The 27,379-nt window shown below is 51.2% G+C and overlaps 1 protein-coding gene across 2 annotated transcripts; it reads right to left on the reverse strand.

Annotated features, from left to right (window-relative positions):
- Positions 1-6,540: 6,540 nt before the first annotated feature.
- SCN2B (sodium voltage-gated channel beta subunit 2) lies at positions 6,541-25,321 on the reverse strand. Of its 2 annotated transcripts, none has more exons than XM_069555317.1 (4): positions 24,919-25,321; positions 12,179-12,345; positions 11,673-11,883; positions 6,541-10,403 (listed from the first exon to the last, which is right to left on the reverse strand). In XM_069555317.1, exons 1-4 carry the CDS (start codon positions 24,986-24,988, stop codon positions 10,204-10,206), a joined length of 648 nt encoding a protein of 215 aa, XP_069411418.1. In that variant the 5' UTR covers positions 24,989-25,321; the 3' UTR covers positions 6,541-10,203. The 2 variants fall into 2 exon arrangements, with proteins under 2 accessions (XP_069411418.1, XP_069411419.1); XM_069555318.1 differs by having other exon boundaries at positions 25,114-25,185.
- Between the last annotated feature and the right edge of the window lie 2,058 nt (positions 25,322-27,379).

Genomic DNA, 27,379 nt, shown 5'->3' on the forward strand with positions numbered 1-27,379 from the left:
GTCAGAGTGTCAGAGTGCGGTGGGGATTTGGCCCGGGCAGGAATGGGGGCAGAACTCTGGCTCGAAGCCTTCCGGGAGATGCTCTTACCCGGGAAGGCACGCACCCCTGGGCGCTGTCCCACCTTCCACAGCAGGGGGTGGGGTGGGGGTGTTGGGGGAGGTGATGGAAGATTCCATCCCCTGTCTGTTCTCAGAAAGCGAGCCAAGACCCCGGCAGGGGAGGAAGGGAGAGATCTGGTGAGGTCTCCAGAGCTATTTTAAGAGGAGTTCCTTCTAAGTAAAGGGAGCCTGGCAGGGAGCGCCCCCCCTCCCCCCCCCCCCCCCCCCCCCCCCCCCCCGGCTCCCCTCTCGCCCTTGCCTGCCGCCCGCCTCCCCCGCTCCCCCACAAGCCCTCGCGGCTCCTGTCCCGGCATTGCAGGTAACCGGGCTGGAGGGCAACCCTGCTGACTCGGCTTTTAGAGACAGACGAGGGGCTATGCAGGGAGCCCCCCTCAAGCCCCCACCTCACAGCCTCTCCCACCAACCATGGACCGCTTGCATCTAACACCCCAGAGCTTATAACCCCCTGTTATAAACAGAGCCCCAACCTCGGGACCGCGGGACTGCAGAAGCCAGGGAGCTCTGCATGAACTCCAAGCTGAACGCCCCCAAATCCTTCTGCCTCTGGGGTTGGGGTTGTGTGGATGTGACCTGGACAGACGTTTGGGAACCTCTTTCTAGTGTACCTCGGTCTATTCGCTGCCCATCCTTACTCACTATTCTGCCCCCACCCCCAGCTCACTGCTGGCTTGCCCCAGCCACAGTCCCAGCATCCGCTGCAGTTTGTCAGGTGCTGAGGGGGTTAGCCCGACACCGTGTACCTAAGGAACCAGTACTGGCCACCTTGCCTGCTGCTCCCCAGCCCACTGGGCATCTGAGTTGGGGTGGAGATAAACCCTTCCTGAACCCTCCTCACGCATCTCCACTTCCTAAGGGCTCTGGGTGCAGGCAGGTAGGCAGCCACCTCCTCCATCCCTCCCCTCCTCTTTTTCTGTTTTCTGCCAGGTTCTTTCCAAACATCCTCTCTGGCAAAGGGGGGGGCGGTGGGGAGCCCCAGACAGATGAGCTCATTGGGAGGAGGAGGGCAGAGAGAGGAGGAAGCTGAAATATCCTGACCAGAGAGATGCTCACCGGACCATCCTAAGCTGGAGAGGGGTGTGTGCCCTCTTCCAGGACCAGGCTCTGCTTCCCTCACTGCAACTCAGAGACGGGGTGAGTCCTGGGCATCCCTTTATTCTGGGCCACTTTGGGGTGGGGTGTGAAGCCCCACAGCAGGATCTCTGCCACCCTGCTCAGCAGCCCAGAGATGTGTTTACCTCTCTGTTTCATGGGTTACCATGCCTCCTCACTGCCTTCCCATCAAGGGAGGATGGGGGCTCAGGAGGGCTGGGGGTCGGAGGCATCGGGAAGGTGGTCATTGATCGCAGGGGGACTGCTTTGTCAGCTGAATGGCCAGATGTCCTCCCAGAACCCTAGACCTGGTCCTGCCACTGAGCTGGGCGCTGGGACAGACTGACCAAACCGGAAGCATAAAATGGAACAGAGCGCCAGGCAAGGCTCCCTGGATGTTCTGGTCCCGTCCGCTATGAACATTTTAGTGCAGGAGCAGTGGATCTTGTAAAGTGAGGGGAAAGGGAGGGCGTGGAGTAGGAGCGGAGCTATGACAGGGGCGGAAGGTCAGGATTTAGCCGAGAGGAAGGGAAGCAGCATGGAGAGAGTCTGCCCGGAGTGAAGGGCCGCCTGGGGAAGTTGGAGTGAGACACAGGCCGAGGAGGAGGGGTAATGATAGAGGCAACTGGTCAGCAGGTGAAGAAGAGTTTTTATAGGTTTTCAGAAACCAGGAGAGGAGAGGGTGGCCGGCAGAGGCCAGAGCTGTTTGCACAGAGCTGTGGGGTCAAGGGCCAGGCCAGGGAGGGTGTTTGGGATGCCCCAGACATCCCAGTGGGAAGGCTTTGCCTCTGCTTCCAAACACTTTTACCCACCTCTTGTTGTCCACGGTCATTTTGAAATTGGCTCCGAGTCACCCTTCCCCCACCCACTCCCAGGCCTCTGGGCTGCAAGAGGCTGGACCACTGCCCTTTCTCACAGTCTGATGTGATGGCTTTGGCTTCACTCCACCCTGGGTGTGAATTCTTTGCTAGTATTTTCTAGCTGTGTCACCTTGAGTGTACACATACTTAGTTTAACAGAACCTTGGTCTCTTTATCTGTAAAAGTGAGAAAAGAATGCATATTGGGGGAGTTGTCTTAGCCAGCTGATGCACACAGAATACTGAGCTCAGGGCAAGGCACAGAGTAGCTACTCAGTAAAAGTGATCATCCTTATTAGCCTAGCCAACTGTCACTCATCCCCCCAACCAACCCGGCCCCACCCTCCAAGCTCTCTGAGGCTGGATATGTCTCAGTGGTAAAGAATCTGCCTGTAATGCAGGAGACACGCGGGTTCGATCCCTGGGTTGGGAAGATCCCTTGGAAGAGGGCATGGCAATCCACTCCAGTATTCCTGCCTGGAGAATCCCCTGGATAGAGGAGCCTGGTGGGCTACAGTCCATAGAGTCGCAAAGAGCTGGACTCAGTGAAGTGACTGAGCATGCATGCATGAACCCGCCCATGCCCACAGCCCTTCCCAACAGCATCAGCTCCTGTGAGAGCCCACACGGTATGCGTTTGAGCATGCTATGAGACAAGGATGGGGAGGCTGAAGACTATAGCAAAGTTGGGAGGGCGAAGGGAGGAGGTGGAAAGGATTGTCACCATTTTCTGCAGTTTTACTTGAAGGACAAGGGATACTCTGCCCCTGCTGGAGGACCCAGCATTCAAGTTAGGCTTGGCGTGATCTGTGGAAGGAAGCTCCTGAGGGTTCTTAACTCCAAAATTCTACCCTCTCCCAGCCTATTTCCCACTGTGAATAGGGTTTTGCCACCTGCCCTCTCCCACCATTGCTAAGTCAAGTAAAGATGACCAGGGCAGGCAGGTAGCCGGACGCAGAGGCAGCCTGGGGTAGGGCATGACAGGAACACGGCAGCCAGGCAGGAGTTTGCCCTTGCGTGTGTCCTGTTCATCTTCAGCCAAGCAAGAGTTAATCCCGCATCTGTCATTTGAATCCTAAGATGACGGTGGCAGAGGGACATTGCCAGTAAGTTTAGACAGCGTCTAAAAGTATGCCCTAATATACGCATCTTCTGGACAACACCCCCAAGCTAGGCTTGAAGACCTTCCGGGATCGCGATCTCATTACCTCAAAGAAACATAACCCTCTGCACAGCTCTGACTTACGCTGGATCTATACCCGCCTGTCCACCAGCTCTAATGTTTCATCCTGGGGCAGAACAGGACAAGGCTAATCCCTCTCCCCTGTGGCCACAGCCCTAACCACTTTTTGGCCATCAGCTGTGACATACACTTCCCCTCCGAGAGGAACCCACCCTCTTCATTTGTCCGTTTGCCCACAGAGGGCTCTCAATCTGTTGAGGCAAACAGTTCCTAGTCCTCATGCCACCTGTTCACAGGGAATTTGTCACAGCTGAGAAGCAGAGACAGCTACAGTCAGGACAAAGGTGATTTGCCAATGAGGCAAAAGGAAAAGCCCCTCCCATGGAATCCTGAGTTGCCAAGCGGAGCATCCAGTGTCCACCTGCCCCCCTTCCCTAGCACCTCATGGACCCTCAAGGTCATGATGGCCAGATAAAAGAAGCTGCTTTGTGAGGCTTCCCACCACTAGCCTAGTGGGAGCACTCAACTCATCCAGTCCCACCACCTCCATCCCAGTCTTTCTTTCTCCTAGACAGAGATGTCCTCGGCCCCCCAGAGGAGTGGGGTTCTAGACTGATCTATTTGGGGACAAGTTTATGTGCCATATCAAGATGCCAGGATCTAGTCTAAGATGAGCTTCCTTCCCCATCACCCTCTGGGACCCTCAATTACTGGGTGACTGGAGCCTGGGCTCCAAGGTGGTTGGAGCCTTGCACATCAACGTGGTAGCAGGCATCATGGCAGGTGTCAGGATGAGTCTGTGCAGGGCAATAACACTAGGGCATCTGAGAAGCATGCCTGCAGAGCCCAGCCAGCATGGACCTTCTGAGGTCCCGAAATACTAAAGGAGGAAGAGGGCAGGAGAGTTAGTAGGGGCCCATGCCCCTCCATCCGGCTGCCCAGACCACATTCCACCAGGCCCTGCTTCAGCCTCCTCTCGCCTAAAGGTTTCTAGATACCACCCCCACCCCTGCAAGATGGAAGGAAGACAAGCAGTCTAAGAGGGACTGGACGCAAACCAGCCTGAAGAAAGTCACTCTACTGCGGTGTAGAAGAGGACTCAGAAAGGCAACTAAAGCCAAGCTCTGTCAATAGCCTACTGTGTGACTTTGAGAGAATTACTTACCCTCTTTGAACCTCAGCTTTAAAAACTGCACCCTGACGAGAAGCCTGGGGCCTCTTCTTGTGCAACTCAAGCCCTCTGGGGAGGGGCAGGCAGGTGCCTGGGCTGGTGTGGACTGCTGTGCTGAGCTGTGCCGAGTGCTAGGCCCAGACGAGTTGTGGGCTATGGGAAGAACAGGCGGCTTGGGGCCTGCTGGGAGATCCTGGATTGTCCTGGACTCATCAAGTGGCCTTAAGCAAGTCACTTCCCCAATCTGGTCCTCAGTTTCCCCTTCAGGATAATCAGGAGACTTGGTCAAGTAGTCCCTAGGACCCATCTGATGTAAAGATTGACTCCCTCCCCACTTCCGCCATTCTTCTGGGCTCTAAAACCTGTCCTAGAGACTCAGCCCAGCACACAAACTCCTGTTCCATGGCAGCTGGCTGTGGGCAGGCCAATGGCCTGAGCCCCACGGGGGCTCCAGTGGGAAGCCAAGGAGCAGTGGGGACGGGAAGGCTCTTGTAGGCACCTCAGCTGGGGGCCACGGGAGGCTGGTGAGCAATCCTGAACACCGGGGTGGGAGCTTGCCTTTCCTTGACATGGCAGTGCCTTCAGCAATCAGAAACAAACCTCCCCCTAAGCAGGCTGGGCCCCAAAACATCAATTTAGGGGAGACACCTGAGCCAAACCCAGCCCTCCCAGAAGCCAGTTGTTGTTGTTTAGTCTCTAAGTCATGTCCAACTCCTTGTGACCTCATGGACTGTAGCCCACCAGGCTCCTCTGTCCATGGGATTTTCCAGGCAAGAATACTGGAGTGGGTTGCCATTTCCCCCTCCAGGGGATCTTCCCAACCCAGGGATCAAACACACTGGTCTCCTGCATTGGTGGGCGGGTTCTCTACCACTGAGCCACAAGGGAAGTCTCCCACGAGCCAGGCCCAGCTCTGAGGTGTCCTCCAAGGCTCTGGTGGAAAAGCCCTGGGCTGAGTTAGATGCTGTGTCCACCCAGAAGGAACCAGCCAGAATCCTAGCACCTTCTACTCCTGAGTCTACGTCGCCTGCATCAGTTTCCCTGTTAGGTAAAGAAGCATCCTGTCTAACATCAGGTCCTTGGAAGGACTCAGGGACTCCGAGGACAGACATCCTTTTAAACTAAGGTAGCTTCAGTTCTATCAAATACCAGCCACCTCTGCATAAGGCTGCCACCTTCTATCTGGCTTCTTTCTTGGGGAGCAGCTGCCAGCATTAGGACTATGAGTGTTAGGCTTGTCCTGGAATATTCTAAGATGCATCTAACCACTCACCGCTGGTGAAGGTCTCTGGATTACCGCGGAGCAGGCAGAAATGAGAAAGAAACCAAGGAAAAAACAGGAACCAACCACTTCAGCATTCCCTTGACATTCAGAAAGTTGAGGATTTTCTTATTGGGTGAGCTTCCTAGGCAAGGGTGTGTGTGTACCTGTGTGTGTCTGTGCGTAAGAGAGAGAAAAATGCAAAGAGAAACATAAGAACAGGAGGCAAGAGAGAAAAAGACTGCATGTGCCTAGGAGAACCAGAACCCCGGGGCCAGGTGGTTGCTTTTGGTCCTAAATTGAGGGCTGACTCATCAACACATCCCTAGGATACACCGGTTCGCAGATGGGACACGAGCAACCTGATTCCTCCCTGCAGCCACCCTCATCCATGAAGTTGCATGAGGGCAGACTCGGCACCAGATGTCATCTATTTCCCTTGAGCCTGAAGCGGATGAAAGAGATGTCTGCCTAGTCAGACACAGCTTAGCAACAGGGAGCAGGAAGGATGGCCCATCCACCCTCGGAAAGAGCAGACAGCACCAGCATGACAGCCAGCCTTGGGGGCTTGCAGTGTTGTCATCCAGAAATAACCAAGAGCCCTCCAAGAAGTGGGTGTTTAGCCACCCTGTCCCCAGGGTGCTTGCCAGGTGGATGGAGTCGCCCAGGATTCTGGGAAGGCCACGAGGGGAAAAAGAGACATCTGACAACAAGAGGGGAGCGGGACGACCTCATCCTTGATGGCGACCTGGCAGTGTCAGTGACATCACCAGGAAAGGAGTGACGGGGCCCCTGTGACGGTCCTGGCACTGCTTCAACTTGCCCCACCCCCTGAAAAAAGTCACAGTCGAGGGAGGTTCAGGGGAGACCGTCAGTTTATTGCAGCCAATACATCCAAGCAAGGAGACACGCTGTGGAAGAAACTCAGTCTGCTCCCAAAAGCAGATGCCTCACAGCGGTTGGGTCACAGAGGACCACCTGAGTTTCTCTCCCCACCACCTCTTCCATCACCACATAGCACATCAGTCCTAGAAAATGCATGAGTAGCTGTGTTTTCCCCTCCAAGTGCACAAACAGCCATGAGAACATTCCATAATTTGCCTTTGATGAATCAACTCAAAATATTGAGAAATGATTGTTTCCCCCCAACCCAGTGTAACTTTGGGGGTGGATGTAGTGAGATGTCCTATATTTGTATATATAATATATCTCTACCTATATATAGACTATGTACAAACGCATCGGCAAGCTTCAATAAAGGACAACATCAGCAAGAGGCACAGCAAAAGACACAGGCTGTCTATCCTTAAGACGCAGATAGGAAGAAAAATCTCTTGATTCATCACCCGTTCCAATTGCATTAAGCCATTCCTATGGCCTGGGACTATCTTTTTTGGACCTAGCCAGCACTTTCATTTGTCCATCTGCTTAACCTGACCTTGCAAATACTTACCAGCCCGGCCTCACCAAGGAGAGTCACAAGGAGAAATACGGATCCAGCTTCTCCTTTTTATAAATCGAGAATAAACTGTAATTAGCCCAGAGCCAGGGGGCAGATAGCTATTTCCAAAGCCAGTTCCAAGGCACCTCAAGGCATTTCAGTCCTGAAAAAGTGTGCTTTGTTCTTCATAAGCTAAATTCCATGGGTTGGCCAGCCCACCTCTCTTTACAGGACACTTAATTAGGAGAAAGAGACAGATAGAGGGTTCCAAGAGAGCAGGAGAGGCAGGAGCAGTTGAGAAAACCAGCAGAGTGCAGTGATGGGAATGTGCAGCCGGAAGCAGGGCTTGAGCCCTACGGTGCAGGAGGAGGTCCACACTAGAAAGCAGGGTGCCGAAGGGACATCTCACCGGTCTCCCACCTCTGCTCGCAGAAGCCCCATTTTGTTCCCAACCTCATCACCTTAGGGGAGGTAGCTCCATGAGGCCTCTGGAAGAGACTCTTAAGAGGCTTAGGAAGAAAGAGCATATGAAGATGGGCACCTGGGACAAAGGTGGTTTCTGGCCCCTCCCCATCGGCTCGGGCGTCTGAGGCCCCTTGGACAGGCATTACTCTCCCTAGGACCCTCCAAGTCAGGGCAGAAAAAGGAAGGAACCCAAAAGTCTCGGGCTTCCTTTATAGAGAGTAGAATTTCTTAGAATAAACTTAGGGAATCTTGCAAATAATTCCCCTGAATGTTATGAAGAAGAAGAGTTCCCAGCATCTGCACAGATCCTTCCTCATCCTGGAAGAAGAGAGCACTTAAGAAGTTGGCAAAAAAGCGAAATCTGCAAGGGGCAGATGTGTTGTTACAACCACCCTTGATCTCGGCTGGAGATCAAGGTGCCCACCACCCACCTCTCTCGTCTCAGCTGGTTGGCTTCAAGGATGAGCAATGTCCACCCACCCCAGGTGTCCTGGGGGCTTAGCCCACCCCCATTGGCAGTGTGTTGATTGGCAGTTAGGTACTGATGACTTAGAATTTTCAGATGAGCTGGACTCATCCCACTCAGGAGCTCTCAGGCTGTGGCCCATCCCCAACTCTGTGCGCACTCTGCCTGGCCTCTCATCCTCTTCCCTACTGTATCTTCCCTTTTTCCTTCCTTTCTTCCCTTCCCAGGGCCCAGATTCTGGAATCTCTTCCTTCTTCTCCTACCCCAGCCCTGGAAGCAGTAGCTGCAGAGGTGGAATTAGATGCACCAAAAAAAAAAAAAAATCACCTTGGTTCCCCATAGTGCTGACCTAGCAGTTCCCAGCTCCGTTACGGTTTTGTGTACATCCCCAGCACCTGGCCCAGTGCCTGGCACATAGGAGATGCTCAGTAAATGGATGGTGAGTTGAAGTGAATTAAAGTGAATCGTCCATACGCGATTGCTCTCTCCCCTTTGCTGGGCAGAGGCAGAGAATGGTCCCAGAGGCTGTTGGAGTCCTGTCTCCACCCCATTTCCCCAGACTCCCGTTCTCGGGTTCTGGGCACTGACTCCCTCAGCCTGGGCAGCTTCGAGAAAGATTGGGAAGCTCTGCAAAGGGTCTGCTTGGGGCAGGGTTGGGCATTCCGGCAGCTCTGCCCTGCCACTGCCATCACCCCATCCCAGCCTTAGTCACAGCCCGAGGGCTGGACTCCCAAGAGGTAAGTGGGGCTGGAGGAGCCTGACTCCCTCTCCACATCTCTTCCACAAACTGTAGCTCTGTTGATTCAAACTGGAAAAGAAGAAACCCAAGGAGAAGCAGGCCCCTTGGTTTCTGTGAATGTGACCCTCAGTCTCCAGGTCTGTAGTATGGGTGACTAGGCTAGTTGATCTCCGAGGGCCTTCCAAGGCAGTTTCTCTCTGTCTCTCTCCCTCTCCTGAGGTTTAAGCAATTCCCTCTCTGTATGAATAAAATGGCAGTGAAAGTTGGCTCCCCACAAATGCTACTCTGCTCTCCACAGACAGAGTCGTCCAGGCGGGAGAGGGTGTAACATGGCTCCAGATGTGACGTGGCCACACGGTCTCAGAGGCTTCCCTCCCCACCGAAAGCCGGGTGAAACCCTGCTGAGCACGGGAAAGTTTGAGCAGGAGTCCCAGTGAAGCCTCCACTCTGTGCACAGCTCTTCCAATGTGCCCCCCTCCCTCATCTCCCCACCTGAGGCGGGCGGCTCCTGGCCCAGTGAGAGCCACCACCCGGGCGAGAAGGCAGTTGACCATGAACTCCATTCTACAACAGAGGCCCCAGCCCCTTGTCTCTCTCTCCTCTGACTTTGAAGTTATCTCCTGTTGGTGGGTAACTGTGGTGAAAACAGACCACCAGCCAGACAGACCCCACCCCTGCCGCACGGCCTCGCTCAGCAGCCCTTTGGTACTTTTCCCGCCAGAAGTCCCAAAGGCTTGGCAGCCAGTGGAGACCCAGGGGCATCTGTGGAAGCAGACGAGGTGGGGAAGGGCGAGGAGTAGAGATCCCGGGGTCAAGGCTTGTCTCTGGCTGCCTCCAGCCCCGGCTCCCCTTCCTTCCACACCCAGGAAACGCACAGGTGTCCCCTTCAACAAGCCCCCAAGTTACAGGAAGGCGTCACCACCCCCATGACGAGACCACCCCCATGACGAGGCCGCCCCGGGCTGGGAGCCGGGCCATGCGCCCCGCCCCCACTTGGAGGGGCAGCCCCAGAGGCCTGTCCCACCTTCAGTTCCCCTCTGGAGCCACCACCAGATCAGCCCACGCCCTGGGCAGGCTGGACAGCTGGCCCCCTCCTCTCTCTGCGCCCCTCCCCAGGCCTCCTGCCTCCTCTCAGGGGCTGGCAGTTTTCACCCCGCTTCTCCCTCCCCCCCAGCCCCACCCAGGGCCCACACATCCCAGACCCCAGCAGGTTTCTCAAATCAAAGAGAGGTGGGTCACTCTTGGTGCAGGGGACAGGAAGGGAGGGGCTCAGGAGGAGGCCCCAGGCGGGCCCTGGGGTCCTGGCTCGAGAGAAGCACACCGAGAGAGGGCAGGCGGGGCGGGGCGGGGCGGGGCGGGGCGGGGGTGGGAGGGGCAGCGCACGGGGCGGGGCCGCAGGGCCGCCGCCGTTACTTGGCGCCGTCGTCCGCGTTGCCCTCTCCGTCGGTCTTGCCCTCCTCCTCAGTCTTCAGGTCATCCGTGCTCAGTTTCTGCTCTTTTTTCCTCCTCACGCACTTCACCACCATCAGCACCAAGATGACCACAGCCAGAAAGCCTCCGACGGAGGCGCCCACGATCACGGCCACCGTGGAATCCCGCTCGGGGGGCTCTGGAGAAGGAGAGGAGACAGACCCGCTGAGCGCTAAGGCTGGAAAAGGGAGCCCCGCCCGCTGGCCTCTGCTCCCTGCAGCGCGCGCGGGGTGGTCCTGCCTTCACTCTCTTGCGGGAAAGCTAGCCATGGCCAAAAACCAACCCAGCCTCTCAGCGCCCCGCCCACCCCGTAATCCCAGGGCACCTGAAATCGCCAGGAGTGGGTGGTCCAATACTGTATTCAGGAGGATGGGCTTTGAGCCCAATGGACCCAATCTGAGTCCCAGTTGTACTGTTTTTCCTTTTTTTTTTCTTCCACACTTCTTAAGTAACATTTCTTTTCTTAAAAACTTCTCTTAAAATTTTTTAATTTTTAAAAAGTAAAATACAGAAAAGCTGCCGCACTCCCATATACTCTTCACAGTTTCACCAATTATTAACATTTTGGCAACGCCAACAAATTTGCCAATTTGTTTTATAAATTTTTATTCTATATTGGGGCATAGCCAATAAACAGTGTTGTACAGTTTCAAGTGAACATCGAAGGGACTCAGCCACACATGTACATGTATCTGTTCTCCCTGAAACTCCCCTCCCTTCCAGGCTACCACATAACATGGAACAGAGTTCCATAGGCTCTACAGTAGATCCTCACTGGTGATCCATTTTAAATATAGCAATGTCTGATTGCACTATTTTTTTAAGTTCTCTTTTTTAATTAATTATTTATTTGCACCGAATCTCAATTGCTACATGTAGGATCCTTGGTTGTGGCATGTGGGATCTTTAGAGGCAGCATGCCAAGTCTTAGTTATAGCATGTGTGATCTAGTTTCCTGACCAGGGACTGAACCTAAGCCCTCTGGATGCAGAGTCTTAACCACTGGACCACCAGGGAAGTCACTGTACTATTTATTGTGTGACCTTAGGTACCTTACATAGCCTTGGTTTTCTCATCTGTAAAATGGGGATGAGAAAGGGTTGTATGAAGATGAAATGAGATAATGCATATACAGAGTTTACCTGTACCTACAACTGAGACATAGTAAGTGTCCAATAAATGAAAGCTGTTCTCAAGATTCTTAAGGTCACGATCATGATGCATAGCATCATCAGGACTCTCAGAGACACAGTCCTCAAGGACTGGAAGGAGTGAAACAGATGCCTTCCACCCAGCACACGCTGTGGCTCCCACCCCTCCACAGGGCACAGCTTCTCCCAAGGCGCCCACTAGCCCTGCTGGAGAGTAGCAGGCTGGGAATGGGCAGGGCCCCCCCGCAGCCTCTCACCTTCCATGAGGACCTGCAGATAGATCTTGCCGTGGCCGCGGTGGCGGTCAGGTGGGTTCATGATGTAGCAGTTGTAGGTGCCCTCGTCCTCCAGCTGCACTTTCTTCAGGGTGACTGACACGTCATACTTGCTGGGGTTCCCCGAGAACTCCACGCGGTCTCGGAACCGCTCCAGCTTCAGGTTAATGATCTTCATGCGGAACTGGAGGAACTGAGTGGGAGTGACGGGGTTGGATGAGCGAGGAGCTGCAAGGACAGCAGGAACCCCCTCCTCCCTCCCCCCTCCTTTACCTGGAAGGGAGGCAGTCACCTCCAGATCTCTGCTGCCCTCCCAGGGCCACCCAGGTGTGACAACACACCTCTGCTGATGCCCTGGGGAGCAGACAGCCCACCAGGGTATGCCGCAGTCCTCGTCCAAGGCAGGGACAGGTGGTGGGAAAGAGGGGCTTCATGCTGTGGGCCTCCTGCCTCCTCCCCCAATCCCCTGCCACCATCCCAGGGCTCACCATCTCCTCGGAGCAGTTGTTACACTCCTGGTAAGTCCAGTTCAGGGAGAACTGTTTGTGGTTCACGGTGTAGCAGGAGTTGAAGGTGCAGGGCAGGCGGGCATCAGAGCCATTGAGGACGTTGAGGGTGTTAGGTACTGTGACTTCCATGCTCCTCCCTGGTGGCACTGTGGACAAAGTCACACTCAATGAGGATTCTGGCTGACGCTGCCGGGGAGGGGACAGGTGCGCCTGGTGGGGAGTGGAGCAGAGCTCAGGCAGCTGGCTGAGTCCCTTGTGGCTGCAATTTGTCAGAGGGGAGTGGAGAGGGGGGCAGAACTCATAAGGGGTGCCTGATGTGGCCCTTGGAGAGAAGTGGGGGAAAAAACAAGGCTGGAGTGTAGAGAAATCAAGCATCTGTCAAGCCAGGGACAGACAGATGGCCTCAAGCCCTCCCTCCGCCTGATGACTGTTATGCCGCCTGGAGGCTGAAGACCTTGGACAAGGCCTGCGCTGTGCTGGCCTAGCTTTCCCCTTCCTTCCACCGCTTCCAACCGTCTCAGCAGAGCCCATGCCCTTCCAGCTGCAACTGCGGGGTCTCCAGGGGCAGGCAGCCTGGAAGACAGATGCAGAGGCCTCGACCCTCATACCCCAGGGCAGAGGAAAGCCTGGGCACTCAGCCCAGCCCAGCTCCCTCCTCTTCCCCAGGGTCCTGGCAGATGAACAACAGGAGGGAAGCAATACCCCATAAGAACAAGCACAGTTCAAAGGGATCAACTGATGGGTCTACAAGGACAGGAGTCCCTTTTGGAGACATCAGGCCTGGACTTCGAAATGCCAGGCTGGATGAATCACAGCTGGAATCAAGATTGCCGGGAGAAATATTAACAAACCACACTTATGGCAGAAAGTGAAAAGGAACTAAAGAGCCTCTTGATGAAGATGAAAGAGGAGAGTGAAAAAGCTGGCTTAAAACTCAACATTCAGAAAACTCAGATCATGGCATATGGTCCCATCACTTCATGGAAACAATATGGGGGGAAAAAATGAAAACAGTGGCAGATTATATTTTCTTGGGTTCCAAAATTACTGTGGACAGTGATTGCAGCCATGAAATTAAAAAAAGCTTGCTCCTTGGAAGAAAAGCTATGACAAACCTAGACAGCATATTAAAAAGCAGAGACATCACTTTACTCACAAAGGTCCATATAGTCAAAGCTATGGTTTTTCCATACTCATGTAGAGATGTGAGAATTGGACCATAAAGAAAGCTAAGTGCCAAAGAACTGATGTTTTTGAACTGTGGTGCTGGAGAAGATTCTTGACAGTTCCTTGGACAGCAAGCAGAGCAAACCAGTCAATCCTAAAGGAAATCAACCCTGAATATTCATTGAAAGGACTGATGCTGAAGCTGAAGCTTCAATCCTTTGGCCACGTGGTACAAAGAGCTGACTCATTGTAAAAGACCCTGAAGTTGGGAAAGATTGAGGGCAGGAGGAGAAGAAGGTGACAGGATGAGATAGTTGGCTGACATCATCAATTCAATGGACATGACTTTGAGCAAACTCTGAGAGATAGTGAAGGACAGGGAAGCCTGGCATGCTGCAGTCCATGGGGTCACACAGAGTCAGACAGGACTCAGTGACTAAACAACCACACAGAAGAGAAATAGTAATACTAAGTATCAATCATTCATTCACCCATTTACCAAATATTTACCAAACATTTCTAAATCACCTTCTCTGCCCACCCCACCCCTCCAGACACTCAGTCTAGGCCCCAGGGTTATTGCTGTGATACAGGCAGAGATGCTGTAACTGAGTTTGTATTCTAGGGAGGGGGGCAGATGTTAACAGGGGAAAGATAATAATGTAACTTTAGTGATACACAGCAAGGGCTGTAAATAATATAAGGTGCAGGGTGCTGTTTGACATCAAAAGTCAGGGAAGGCTTCCCCAAGGGGTGCCCGTAGGTGGGCCCCACTAAAGTGAGGGAGTGAGAAGTTTTCAAATTTTGAAGGAATCTGGGGCAGCAGAACATCCAGAGGAAAGTTCCAGTGGTTGGAATGAGCATCACGAGTCTGGGGCACAACCCAGGAGGTGATCAAAGGGGCAGTTGGAAACAGCTGAGGCCCCAGACTTAGGCAGGGACCAGGCTGCCATTCTTCTGAGATAGGAAGCCACTAGAGGGTGCCCAGGCAGCAGCTAGGAGGCACGGAGTTCCCATTAGACACAGTTCAATCCTAGCTCTGCCTTCTGTCAGCTGGGAGAATGTGGGCAGGTTCTTCCACCTTCTGAGGCTCAGGCACCTCCTGTGTAAAATGCACCGATGATACCTACCTGCTGGGATTATAACAATTAAGTAAGACAAAACATATAAACCAAGTTCAGTTCAGTCGCTCAGTCATGTCCAACTCTTTGCGACCCCATGAATAGCAGCACGCCAGGCCTCCCTGTCCATCACCATCTCCCGGAGTTCACTCAGACCCACGTCCATCGAGTAGTGATGCCATGCAGCCATCTCATCCTCTGTTGTCCCCTTCTCCTCCTGCCCCCAATCCCTCCCAGCATCAGAGTCTTTTCCAATGAGTCAACTCTTCGCATGAGGTGGCCAAAGTACTGGAGTTTCAGCCTTAGCATCATTCCCTCCAAAGAAATCCCAGGGCTGATCTCCTTCGGAATGGACTGGTTGGATCTCAAGAGTCTTCTCCAACACCACAGTTCAATAGCATCAATTCTTCGGCACTCAGCTTTCTTCAAAGTCCAACTCTCACATCCATACATGACCACTGGAAAAACCATAGCTTTGACTAGGTGGACCTTCGTCTGCAAAGTAATGTCTCTGCTTTTGAATATGCTATCTAGGTTGGTCATAACTTTTCTTCCAAGGAGTAAGCGTCTTTTAATTTCATGGCTGCAGTCACCATCTGCAGTGATTTGGGAGCCCCCCAAAATAAAGTCTGACACTGTTTCCACTGTTTCCCCATCTATTTCCCATGGAGTGATGGGACCAGATGCCATGATCTTTGTTTTCTGGATGTTGAGCTTTAAGCCAACTTTTTCACTCTCCTCTTTCACTTTCATCAAGAGGCTTTTTAGTTCCTCTTCACTTTCTGCCATAAGGGTGGTGTCATCTGCATAGCTGAGGTTATTGATATTTCTCCCGGCAATCTTGATTCCAGCTGCTGCTTCTTCCAGCCCAGCGTTTCTCATGATGTACTCGGCATAGAAGTTAAATAAGCACGGTGACAATATACAGCCTTGACATACTCCTTTTCCTATTTGGAACCAGTCTGTTGGTCCATGTCCAGCTCTAACTGTTGCTTCCTGACCTGCATATAGGTTTCTCAAGAGGCAGGTCAGGTGGTCTGGTATTCCCATCTCTTTCAGGATTTTCCACAGTTTATTGTGATCCACACAGTCAAAGGCTTTGGCATAGTCAATAAAGCAGAATAGATATTTTTCTGGAACTCTCTTGCTTTTTCCATGATCCAGTGGATGTTGGCAATTTGATCTCTGGTTCCTCTGCCTTTTCTAAAACCAGCTTGAACATCTGGAAGTTCATGGTTCACATATTGCTGAAGCCTGGCTTGGAGAATTTTGAGCATGACTTTACTAGCATGTGAGATGAGTGCAATTGTGCGGTAGTTTGAGTATTCTTTGGCACTGCCTTTCTTTGTGATTGGAATGAAAACTGACCTTTTCCAGTCCTGTGGCCACTGCTGAGTTTTCCAAATTTGCTGGCATATTGAGTGCAGCACTTTCACAGCATCATCTTTCAGGATTTGAAATAGCTCAGCTGGAATGCCATCACCTCCACTAGCTTTGTTCGTAGTGATGCTTTCTAAGGCCCACTTGACTTCACATTCCAGGATGTCTGGCTCTAGGTGAGTGATCAGACCATCGTGATTATCTTGGACGTGAAGCTCTTTTTTGTATAGTTCTTCTGTGTATTCTTGCCACCTCTTCTTAATATCTTCTGCTTCCGTTAGGACCACACAGAAGCATGGCCAAGAGGAGCTACCCCTTGCCCAGAGTCAGAGGCAGTGACTGAGAGCATCAGGCTGAGATGGCACAGGAGCGGCCAAGAGAAGCTACCCCGCGTCTGAGGTCAGGGGCTGCGGCCGAGATGAGCTACCTCACGTCTAAGGAGCAGTGGCTATGCAGGCCCAGGAGGGCTGAGAGGAGCTACTCCACGTTCAAGGTCAGGAGGGGCGACCATGAGGAGATACCCCTTGTCAAAGGTAAGAAAAACCCAAGTAAGATGGTAGTTGTTGCCACAGGGCATCAGAGGGCAGACACACTGAAACCATAATCACAGAAAACTAGCCAATCTGATCACAGGGACCACAGTCTTGTCTAATTCAATGAAAGTAAGCCATGTGGGGCCACCCAAGATGGACGGGTCATGGTGGAGAGGTCTGACAGAATGTGGTCCACTGGAGAAGGGAATGGCAAACCACTTCAGTATTCTTGCCTTGAGAACCCCATGAACAGTATGAAAAGGCAAAATGATAGGATACTGAAAGAGGAACTCGCCAGGTCAGTAGGTGCCCAATATGCTACTGGAGATCAGTGGAGAAATAACTCCAGAAAGAATGAAGGGATGATGCTCAACATCACTCATTATCAGAGAAATGCAAGTCAAAACCACAGTGAGGTACCATTTCATGCCAGTCAGAATGGCTGCAATCCAAAAGTCTACAAGCAATAAATGCTGGAGAGGGTGTGGAGAAAAGGGAACCCTCTTACACTGTTGGTGGGAATGCAAACTAGTACAGCCACCATGGAGAACAGTGTGAAGATTCTTTAAAAAACTGGAAATAGAACTGCCTTATGACCCAGCAATCCCACTGCTGGGCATACATACCAAGGAAACCAGAATTGAAAGAGACACGTGTACCCCAATGTTCATTGCAGCACTGTTTATAATAGACATGGAAACAACCTAGATGTCCATCAGCAGATGAATGGATACAAAAGCTGTGGTACATATACACAATGGAGTATTACTCAGCCATTAAAAGGAATACATTTGAATCAGTTCTGATGAGATGGATGAAACTGGAGCCGATTATACAGAGTGAAGTAAGCCAGAAAGAAAAACACCAATACAGTATACTAATGCATATATATAGAATTTAGAAAGATGGTAACGATAACCCTGTATGCGAGACAGCAAGAGACACAGATGTATAGAACAGTCTTTTGGACTCTGTGGGAGAGGGCGAGGGTGGGATGATTTGGGAGAATGGCATCGAAACATGTATAACATCATATATGAAACAAATTACCAGTCCAGGTTTGATGCATGATACTGGATGCTTGGGGCTGGTGCACTGGGACGACCCAGAGGGATGGTTCGGGGAGGGAGGAAGAAGGGGGGTTCAGGATGGGGAACACATGTATACCCGTGGTAGATTCATGTTGATGTATGGCAAAATCAATACACTATTGTAAAGTAATTAACCTCCAATTAAAATAAATAAATTTATATTTTTTAAAAAAAGAATGAAGGGATGGAGCCAAAGCAAAAACAATACCCAGTTGTGGATGTGACTGGTGATAGAAGCAAGATCAATGCTGTAAAGAGCAATATTGCATAGGAACCTGGAATGTCAGGTCCATGAATCAAGGCAAATTGGAAGTGGTCAAACAGGAGATGGCAAATGTGAATGTCGACATTCTAGGAATCAGCGAACTAAAATGGACTGGAATGGGAGAATTTAACTCAGATGACCATTATATCTACTACTGCAGGCAGGAATCCCTTAGAAGAAATGGAGTAGCCATCATGGTCAACAAGAGTCCGAAATGCAGTACTTGGATGCAATCTCAAAAACGACAGAATGATCTCTGTTCATTTCCAAGGAAAACCATTCAATATCACAGTAATCCAAGTCTATGCCCCCACCAGTAATGCTGAAGAGGCTGAAGTTGAACGGTTCTATGAAGACCTACAAGACCTTTTAGAACTAACACCCCAAAAAAGATATAAACCAAAGGGTAGAGGAATTCCCTGGCAGTCCAGTGCTCAGGACCCACACTTCACTGCGGTGGCTGGGGTTCAACCCCTGGTTGGGGAACTTAAGATCCCACAAGCTGCACAGCATGGGCCCCCCAAACATAAAAAATAAGCAAAAGGTAGCCTAAATTCTCCTTAAGCTCTGTCCCATAGAAGGAAGGGCTTCCGGGGCACTCTCCTGGCAGGGGCACCTTGGAGCCTGGCCCCTCAGGATACCCCTTGGAACTGCCTGGGATCTGGCACATGGCGCTCCTTCTGCAGAAGCTGTTTTTTGTGCCAAGCTGCGGAGGCCCCACCCCAGGCACTGCAGCCTGGAAGCAGGGATAGCAAAGTCCTTCCGCTCAGCTCATCCCTCGGGATGAGTGGCCAGGGCCCAGCAGGCACCACTTAAGAACAGGGGATGCTCAGAAATACTGGCCCCGGAGGTCAGGATCTAACCATAGACAGAGGGGGCAGACAGGCGGCCCTGCCTGCAAGGACAGGCTGCTAGGTGTGCTGACATGCACGTCAGGGGAATATGAACTGGAGAGGCTGAGCACCGGCCCAGAAGAACAAAGCCCAGTTCTTACCTCCTCACTCACAGCCGTTATGAAAGCACCGAGCATAGCGCCAGGCTAGGAGGAGGTGTGCGGAAAATGCCATCTCCACCCCCGCTCTGCAGAGGCAGGGGAATCTGCAGGGAAGGAGCCTGGCAGGGCCTTGTCCTGAGCTTACCTCATATCCCGGGAACACCTTGCTTCTCTAGCACCTTCCCTGGGAAGGGTCTGCCCTTTCCCAGAGCTCCTGAACAAAAGGAGCCTCCAAGGACGTTAGGAAGTAGGTGGGGTGAATCTAGGTGACCCATCCCTGCCTCTGTCCTGCCCCAACCCACGACATCACTCCACACACAGAACTTGAACCCTACCAGGAAACCCCTCCATCTTGAAGAAGCTAGCACCTTTCGGGGAGGTCGGGACCCTGGGGAGCGAGGGGCCTTTTCTGGCCCGCCGAAGAGAGGCAGACATAGAGATGCAATGCGGGTCCCTCCTGCATCCCTACCGCACGTCCAGTAGGAGGCATCAGGCGGACACGTGTGCCCTCTAGCGGTCAGAGAGGTCAACCGTCAATTCCCAACTTCAGAGAGGGAAACTCAGGAATTGTATCAACAGATCCAGCTCCATCATCTTACCAACAAGGAAAGGGAGGCCTGAGAAAGACACACAGCGGATAGGGACAAGCCGGGGCCAGAGTCATGGTCCCTGACTCCCTCTCCAGCGCCTACTTCCACCTGAGGCCTCCCAGGATCCCGGCTCAGGGCAAATTCTTGACGTCCTTTCACCAATCCAGGCAGTCCTTAAAGATGAGTAAGTCATCATGCAACACAGGCAGAGCTCTGAGCAAACTTCTGGGCTCCTGATGAACTCTGCTGCTTCAGGAAAGTAGCAGAATCCACAGCTAAGGCCACAAAAGGACTTCATAATAACAACAAGGCCCTTACCATGTGCCAGGCTCTGTTTAAGCACCCTACAGATATCACCCTATGACCACCCCCACTTTCCAGGTGAAGAAATGGAGCACAAAGAAGTTAAATGAATAGCCCAAGTTCACAGCTAGTAAGTGACAAAGCTAGATTGGAACCCAGGCTGCCAGGCTCCAGACAGAGAGGGTCGAGGGGTGGAGACTGCGTGAGGGTGTGGGTTTTGTTCCAAGGGGTCCCAGAGACCAAGCCTCCTGCTGTCTGCAAGGCAGGTCCTGCGCCATAACTGTCAGCCCCCAGGCTGGACAGAGGGGAATGGTCTTATTTAAAATGAACTTCCATACAAGAGGGGGCTTCCCAGGTGGTACTAGTGGTAAAGAACCTGCCTGCCAATGCAGGAGACGTAAGAGAAGTGGGTTCAATCCTTGGGTTGGGAAGACCCCTGGCGGAGGGCATGGCAACCCATTCCAGTATTCTTGCCTGGAGAATCCCATGGACAGAGGAGCCTGGTGGGCTATAGGACCACAAAGAGTCTGACATGACAGAAGCGACTTAGCACACGTGCACCATACAAGGGGAGCCCATGGTCTTCCTGGTTGTCCCATTTGGTACCAGGTCTGGAGCCTGGGTCTCCTGAATTCCAGCTCACAGAAAGGATATGATCAACAGGGGTACAGTCAGGATGTGGCTTTTGAGCTTAGTTCAAAAACATTACCAGGGCCCAGGCCCCCTCATTTTCTCCTAGGCGCATCTGGGCACCGTGGGCCCCATGTCATACAGTGGCCCATCTTGCAGAGAAAATGAACATTTGCTCATTACCTGTCCAACACTTTCCTACAGAGACTAGAAGTTAATTCTCCTCATGCCTCCTTCCAGTCTATGAGGTAGATTACTTTTTTCCTTGGTTAAAAAAAAAAAAAGGCTTGTCTAAGCAGAGAAGTTACCTCCCACCCTTCTGGAGCACATGGCCTCCTGCCGCCCCTGACTTGCAGGTGGCTGTGACATGCAGTGCATCTTCTGGGCTGCCTCACCATTTAGACCCGTCACCTCAGGGCTCCCCTCCCAGGCCGGGCCACTCCCATCAGCCATGAGAGCCTTGTCCTCATCACCCCTCACCACCAACCACCGCGGGCTCCCTGGTACTTTCAGGACCTTGGCCAGGCTCCTGGGCTTCCAAGCCCTTTACCATCTGGGGCCAACCAGCATCCCAACCTCGTTTCCAGCTCCCAACCCTCCACACTTCCTCCACTCCAGTGACTCCAGGGTTCTTGTGGTGGTTTAGGTGCTAAGTTACGTCCAATTCTTGCGACCCCATGGACTGTAGCCTCCTGGGCTCAGAATATTGGAGTGGGTTGCCATTCCCTTCTCCAGAGTTCTTACTTTTCTGAAAACACCGCCTTCTTCCACTCCTCCATGCCTTTGCACAAGTTTTTGCTCCAGATTGGGACGCTCATTCACCCTGCTGCACCTGAGCCCTCCTGCTTATCCTGCAGACCCCAGCTAACAAGGCATCACTTCCCCAGTGCCTGAACCTTCTCCCCAGCCTTCCAGACCCGGAGGCAGAGCAGTATCGTGGCCAAGACCAGTGCTCTCGTACCCTGCTCTGATCTCAGGCAAGATGGTTCACCTCCAAACACCTCAGCTTCCTCATCTGTAAAACGGGAGACAACAATAGGCCCCACCTCCTAGGGCTGTTGTGAGGATTAAATACCAAAGCATAAAGCTCATGGCAGTGCCTGGTACATGGTCAGCCTCACCAAAGGTTAGCTGCTGTTACTATCACCATTGCTGTGGCTTTATAGCACGTGTGATGTGGCATTGTTATTTATGTTGCCAAATCCCTCAGGAGACTCTGGGGAGCTGATTCTTATCCATCTTGGCATCCCTGGACTTAGAACAGTGAATGACACACAATGGACCCTCAATAAAAGTCTTCCAGACCCGGAGACAGGGGGAAGGGAAGAGAAGGGAAGGCCTTTTCCCCCATGTGTTCATGTACAGTGGGCTTGAGTGAGGACCAGACTCCACTTTCTAGGCCTCACCTAATATGACCCAGGGGCTTCCCAGGTGGCTCAGTGGTGAAGAATCCACCTGTCAAGCACAGGTTTGATCCCTGGGTTGGGAACATCCACTGGAGAAGGAAATGGCACCCCACTCCAGTATTCTTGCCTGGGAAAATCTCATGGACAGAGGAGACTGGCAGGCTACAGTGTCCACAAAAGAGTCAGACACGATTTAGTGACTAAAGAACAACATAATCCAGACTTTGGTGACCAGTCCGGTGACTACGGAGCCAAGGGTCTTGAGAAAAACTCTAGGAAAGATCAATCAATTGGACTGCTTCTAACTGAGAACTAGTCTTAGTCCCTCTGCCGTGTGTACAGCAGGTTGACCAGCTGTCCCCTGCCCCTTTATCAGCTCTATAGTCATCCTCACAAACCCAGCCCCTGTCATAGCCCCACCCTTATCACTTGTGGCATTCCTCCATCTCGGGGACCGTTGCTGCCACAGCCATCAAAGTTTCCTTATCCACCTGACTCCTTGGCCTTGGAGTGCCAGAGGATGCCTCATCACAGCACCAACCAAGTTCAAGTTCAAGGTCCTCACTCTTGTTGCATCCTCCCCACATCCAGGTTTGCAGAAGCTTTAGTTTCCTCCCACCACCACATCACAGCCTCCACACCCTGACTTCTTCACCCCAGACTCCATCTTCCCCTGAGCCACATCCTGGTTCTGGTCCCCCAAACACTTTCCCTTTCTTCACTTAGGGAAGGCTCTCCTTCCCACAGGAAGCTCTCTCTAACTCCTGGAAGAGACCGCATGTCCTGTTCCCCATCTCCTTATACACTGGTCACTCACGCAGCTCCCCTCTTTTTGCCCATATTTAAGATTCTTTAATCCAAATTATGGTTAGCATGTGCTGTGCTTAGTCGCTCAGTTGTGTCTGACTCTTTGCAACCCCATGGACTGTAGCCCACCAGGCTTCTCTGTCCATTGGATTTTCCAGGCAAGAATATTGGAGTAGGTTGCCATTTCCTCCTCTAGGGGATATTCCCAACCCACAGATAGAACTCAGGTCTCCCGCATTGCAGGCGGATTCTTTACCATCTGAGCCACCAGGGTAGCCCGAGAATACTGGAGTGGATAGCCTATCTGTTCTCCATGGGATCTTCCTGACCCAGGGATCAAACCAGGGTGTAGTGCGTTCCAGGCTGATTCTTTACCAGCTGAGCTAACCCAGAAGCCCATTTTTAGCATAGCAGTACCATTTCTCAAACATTGGGGGGCAGTAAAGTTCAGTGGTTAAGAATGGGCTGAAGTCAGACAACCAAGGGTCCAAATCTCAACTCCCTTTAAACTATTCCTGTGACCGTATTGGGCAAGTTACTTATCTGTGCCTGTTTCCCTATCTGTAACATAAGAATCACGGAGAAGGCAATGGCACCCCACTCCAGTACTCTTGCCTGGAAAATCCTGTGGATGGAGGAGCGGGGCAGGCTGCAGTCCACGAGGTCGCAGAGTCAGGCACGACTGAGCGACTTCACTTTCACTTTTCACTTTCATGCATTGGAGAAAGAAATGGCAACCCACTCCAGTGTTCTTGCCTGGAGAATCCCAGGGACGGGGGAGCCTGGTGGGCTGCCATCTATGGGGTTGCACAGACTCAGACACGACTGAAGCAACTCAGCAGCAGCAGCAGCAGCAACATGAGAATCACAGCATGTCTACCCCACATGATTACCGACTGCCTCAGGACTAAACAAGATACCCAGTGCATGGGCATGTGAAAAGCATTCATAAATGTTAACTATCATTGAGCATCTGCTGTGTGCCAGACTCAAAAACACCCAGGCAGTAGATATTCTTCAGTTCACCCAGGAAAGAGGTGAGTAACTTGGCAATAATATGAAGTAAATGACAAAGGTGGCTTTAAACCCAGATGGAATCCAAGGCTCATGCTCTTTCTACCACCTTAGCTTCTGTAACACTGTTAATACATCCAATAATCCAGCAAAGCTCATTTGCCTTGCAGGCTGCCAGGGGCCCTGTGCTGTCTCTGTTTAGCACTCCGGCCCAATAGCCAGCATGTATGCTAACTCACTTCAGTCATGTCCAACTCTTTGTGACCCCATGGACTGTAGCCTGCCAGCTTCCTCTGTCCATGGGATTCTTCAGGCAAGAATACTGGAGTGGGTTGCCATGCCCTCCTCCAGGGGATCTTCCCCGCCCAGGGAGTGAATTTGCGTCTCTTGTGTCTCCTGCATTGGCAGGCAGGTTCTTTAACTCTAGCGCCACCAATAGCCAGCACAGCTTGCCAGAGAAGGAGAGAGAAAGAGGGTTAAAGAGAGGGAGTGAGAGAGACTTTGTGATAGGGAATATTCCCACTGACAGCCCTTGGACTGGATCCTCAATTGCTATGCCCTCAGTGAGTAAGTGTAAGAGCAAGAGTGAAACTACCTAGACAGCAGGTTTGCAAGTAACTCCCTCACCCACCCACCCACTAGGAAGTCCATGAGAAGCCAGGTATGAAATTAGCATTTGGATCTCTTGACAGTCTGCAAGCGGGGTGCTGAGGGCAGTGCTGGGCAGTTTGGAGACAAGATCTAAAGGGCCACAACCACCCTCAGTCCATGAGTTGCTTTTTTTTTTCTCCTGATCCCTTCACCTGACCCCTCCTCCACTCCATCTGGCCCAAGCCAGAGAGCTTCTTCATCAGTGCCTGCTTCAGCAGTTCTCATCCCAATTTCGAGATCATTCCTCAAGCCTGCTTCCCACCTACGCCCCTACACACAGCAACAAATCAGTGGTACAGATTTCCAGGAAGCCAGACCCAGACTCAACTTTCTGCCCCCTACTCCACCACCGAATACTCTTCAATACCCTAAATCCGCCAGATTCTGAAGATTCACAGACATTAAGTCCCAGATCATCTGCAGCTGAAAGCAAAAATCCATGAAGAGGCTCTGCAGATCAACCTACCCTCTGCCCCCACCCCCACACAGGTCCATTTCAGGGAAATCCACAGAAAAATCACTTCTCTTGACACCTCCGGGGAACACTCAGATCCCCTGACCCAGCATTTCTGGGACCAGCTCACCCCAGCATTATGCGGTCCCCCGGACTGCATTATGCCGTCCCCCAGTCCCAGCACCTCTCTCCCCAAGGACACCAAGGGAAGCACAAGCAATGTCCTCTTTCCTGCCCCCGGCCCCCATCCTCCTTCTGTTTCAGCTGCACTTCTGGACCCCTCAGGAGCATGCAGATGTGCAGTCTAACTTACCTAAAGAGAAAAAGAGACTGAGCCCCGTGAGACTGAAGGCAGGGCGAGGTAGCCAGGCATTTCTGTGCATTTTCAGACTGAGATGTTAGTCGGGTGGGATAGGAGAGAGGGTGATTTGAGGGGCCGAGGGCTACGAGGGAGGAATGGTTAGATGCTAAAAAAATAAATGCACAGATGTACTTCAAAGACACATACAACATTAAGGAAGCTTTATTTCCATCTCTCTAATATGGCCGGCTTGTATGTTGCTGCTAAAAAGAGAGAGGGAGTGTGGAAGGGAGAGAGAAAAAAGTGGATGGAGTAAATTTTGTGGTTAGTGGATTTCGAAAAGCAGGTGGGAGGGCATAAAAAAGTCTTTCTGCAAAGAAAAAAGTCCCTCCAACAGCAGCACTGAAGTATAGCCTGCCTTTCTCCTTCACTGGGATGACTGTTGGGGTTTGAAAGCTGTTTGAGGAACCCACTTATCTCAAAGCTGCTGAATCCTTTTTTTGGGGTGAATTCTTTTTTGTCATTTAAAAAACACCCAAAAAAGGAGATGATAATATTTGTTTACTTGGAATGGTTTCAGGAAGTAGGCTGGGAGATTTTCAGGAAGTAAGAACTTCCTCATTTTTCTAGCATTTCCACTGAAAACAGAACAGCAGATTGGTGTGAAAATGTCTAGGAGACCTTATAATCAAATGTAATGTGAACTTTTGGGGAATCCTGATTCAATCAAATCAGTAGTAAAAAGACGTTGTTGAGATCACTGGGGAGAAAACAAATATGGACTGGGTGTTAGATTACATTAATGAAGAATACTTCATTTTGGGGTGTAATAAAAAAATTGTGGTTATGTTCTTTAATGTTTTTTTCTGTTATACGCACTGGAATGTTTATAGTTGAAATGATAGGAGGGATGAAATTTGCTTTAAAATATTCCAAGAAAAAAATTATGGGGGGAGGTCGGTGACACAGGAGACGTAGTCTTTGTTGATTGTTGAAACTAGTGATGGGTGCAAAGGTTTACTATATGTTCACTTTTCTGTTGTGTATGTTGGAAAGTACTTCGGAAAAAAAAGAAAAAAGCTAAAATCATAAGTAAGAGAACTTGGGGTGTAGTACCCACTCTTCCAAGGAGACATTTGAGGAGAACACAGACTCATGCAGCCACTACAGGCACTTGTGACGGGCCACTGAAGAACCAAGAGGGAGCTACTTGCATCTTAGAGCATTAACTCTGTACCAAGTCTCTACCTCATTATAAGCCGGGAAGAAGTGATTTCTTCTCTCGTTTTTAAGTTTATTTTTTAACTGGAGTATAATTTCTTCACAATGTTGTGTTAGTTTCTGCCATACAACAACAAGAATCAGTATACAAATATCCTCTCCCTCTTGAGCCTCCCTCCCACCACCCCCCATCCCAGCCCTCTAGGTTGTCACAGAGCACCAAGTTCAGCTCCCTGCGTTACACAGCAGCTTCCCACTAGCTGTCTAGTTTACACTGGGTGGTGAAAAAGGAGACGCATGCCCACCCCCAGGGTAAAGCAATTGGAGATTCATTCCCTGTGGAATAATAATATAATATATACACAAGTATTAATAATATAATTCCCTGTGAAATAATATAATTTCACAGAATCCCATGGACAGAAGAGTCTGGTGGGCTACAGTCCATGGTGGTGCAAAGAGTTGGGCATAACTGAGTGACTAACACAACAATAATAATTGTTGTTGTCCAATAATTATATGATTATGAATAATATATATGATTATGTATTCATATGATATTCATAATATATATGAATAATTATATGAGTGGATTACAATTATATGCTGTTGTTCAATACAATAATAAAAATGATATAATACTGTAGCCCACCAGATTCCTCAGTTCTTGGAGTTCTCTAGGCAAGAATACTGGAGTGGGTAGCCATTCCCTTTTCCAGGGGGTCTTCTCAACCCAGGGATCCAACCCGGGTCTCCTGCATTGTAGGCAGCTTCTTTACTGTCTGAGCCACTAGGGAAGCCCTAATATATTGTAAGAGCAGGACAATTAAGGGAGGAGGCTGGGCCCTGCCTAGACAACGTACTTCTCATTCTTGAAGTCAGGAGACCTCCCCAACCACATGTGCACTGAAAAGCTCCTTGGAGGTTAAAGGGGGATTGATGTCAATGGATGCTCTACCCACAGGCCTTTGTGGTAGAATTCATCTTGGCTAAGAGACGCCTGTACACACATGGAAGGATCCTGAGATATACCAAATATAAACTGTGAATCAGGGAAATCAAAATGATTGGCCAAAGGAAAACAGGAAGCAATGCCCCATGTAAGTGATTTTACCTGCCATGGGAACACAGTTCAAGGACTTTCCCTCTGAGTTTGCACGTGTGTCTATGCACACGTCCTGTACTCTCTTTTCCTCTTGATAACTACTTGCTTCACTACTTTCTGTCTTTGTGGAAATTCTTTTCTGCAAAG

The sequence above is a fragment of the Ovis canadensis genome, chromosome 15 (assembly GCF_042477335.2).
Source record: "Ovis canadensis isolate MfBH-ARS-UI-01 breed Bighorn chromosome 15, ARS-UI_OviCan_v2, whole genome shotgun sequence".
In the NCBI taxonomy this organism is placed as follows: domain Eukaryota; kingdom Metazoa; phylum Chordata; class Mammalia; order Artiodactyla; family Bovidae; genus Ovis; species Ovis canadensis.

Excerpts from the sequence above, each read along its gene's own strand:
- SCN2B (XM_069555317.1), bottom strand. The coding sequence starts at position 24,988 with ATGCACAGAAATGCCTGGCTACCTCGCCCTGCCTTCAGTCTCACGGGG. Across the intron at positions 11,884-12,178 it reads ACAACTGCTCCGAGGAGATG|TTCCTCCAGTTCCGCATGAA; the intron begins GTGAGCCCTGGG and ends ACTCCCACTCAG. Across the intron at positions 10,404-11,672 it reads TCTGCAGGTCCTCATGGAAG|AGCCCCCCGAGCGGGATTCC; the intron begins GTGAGAGGCTGC and ends CTCCTTCTCCAG.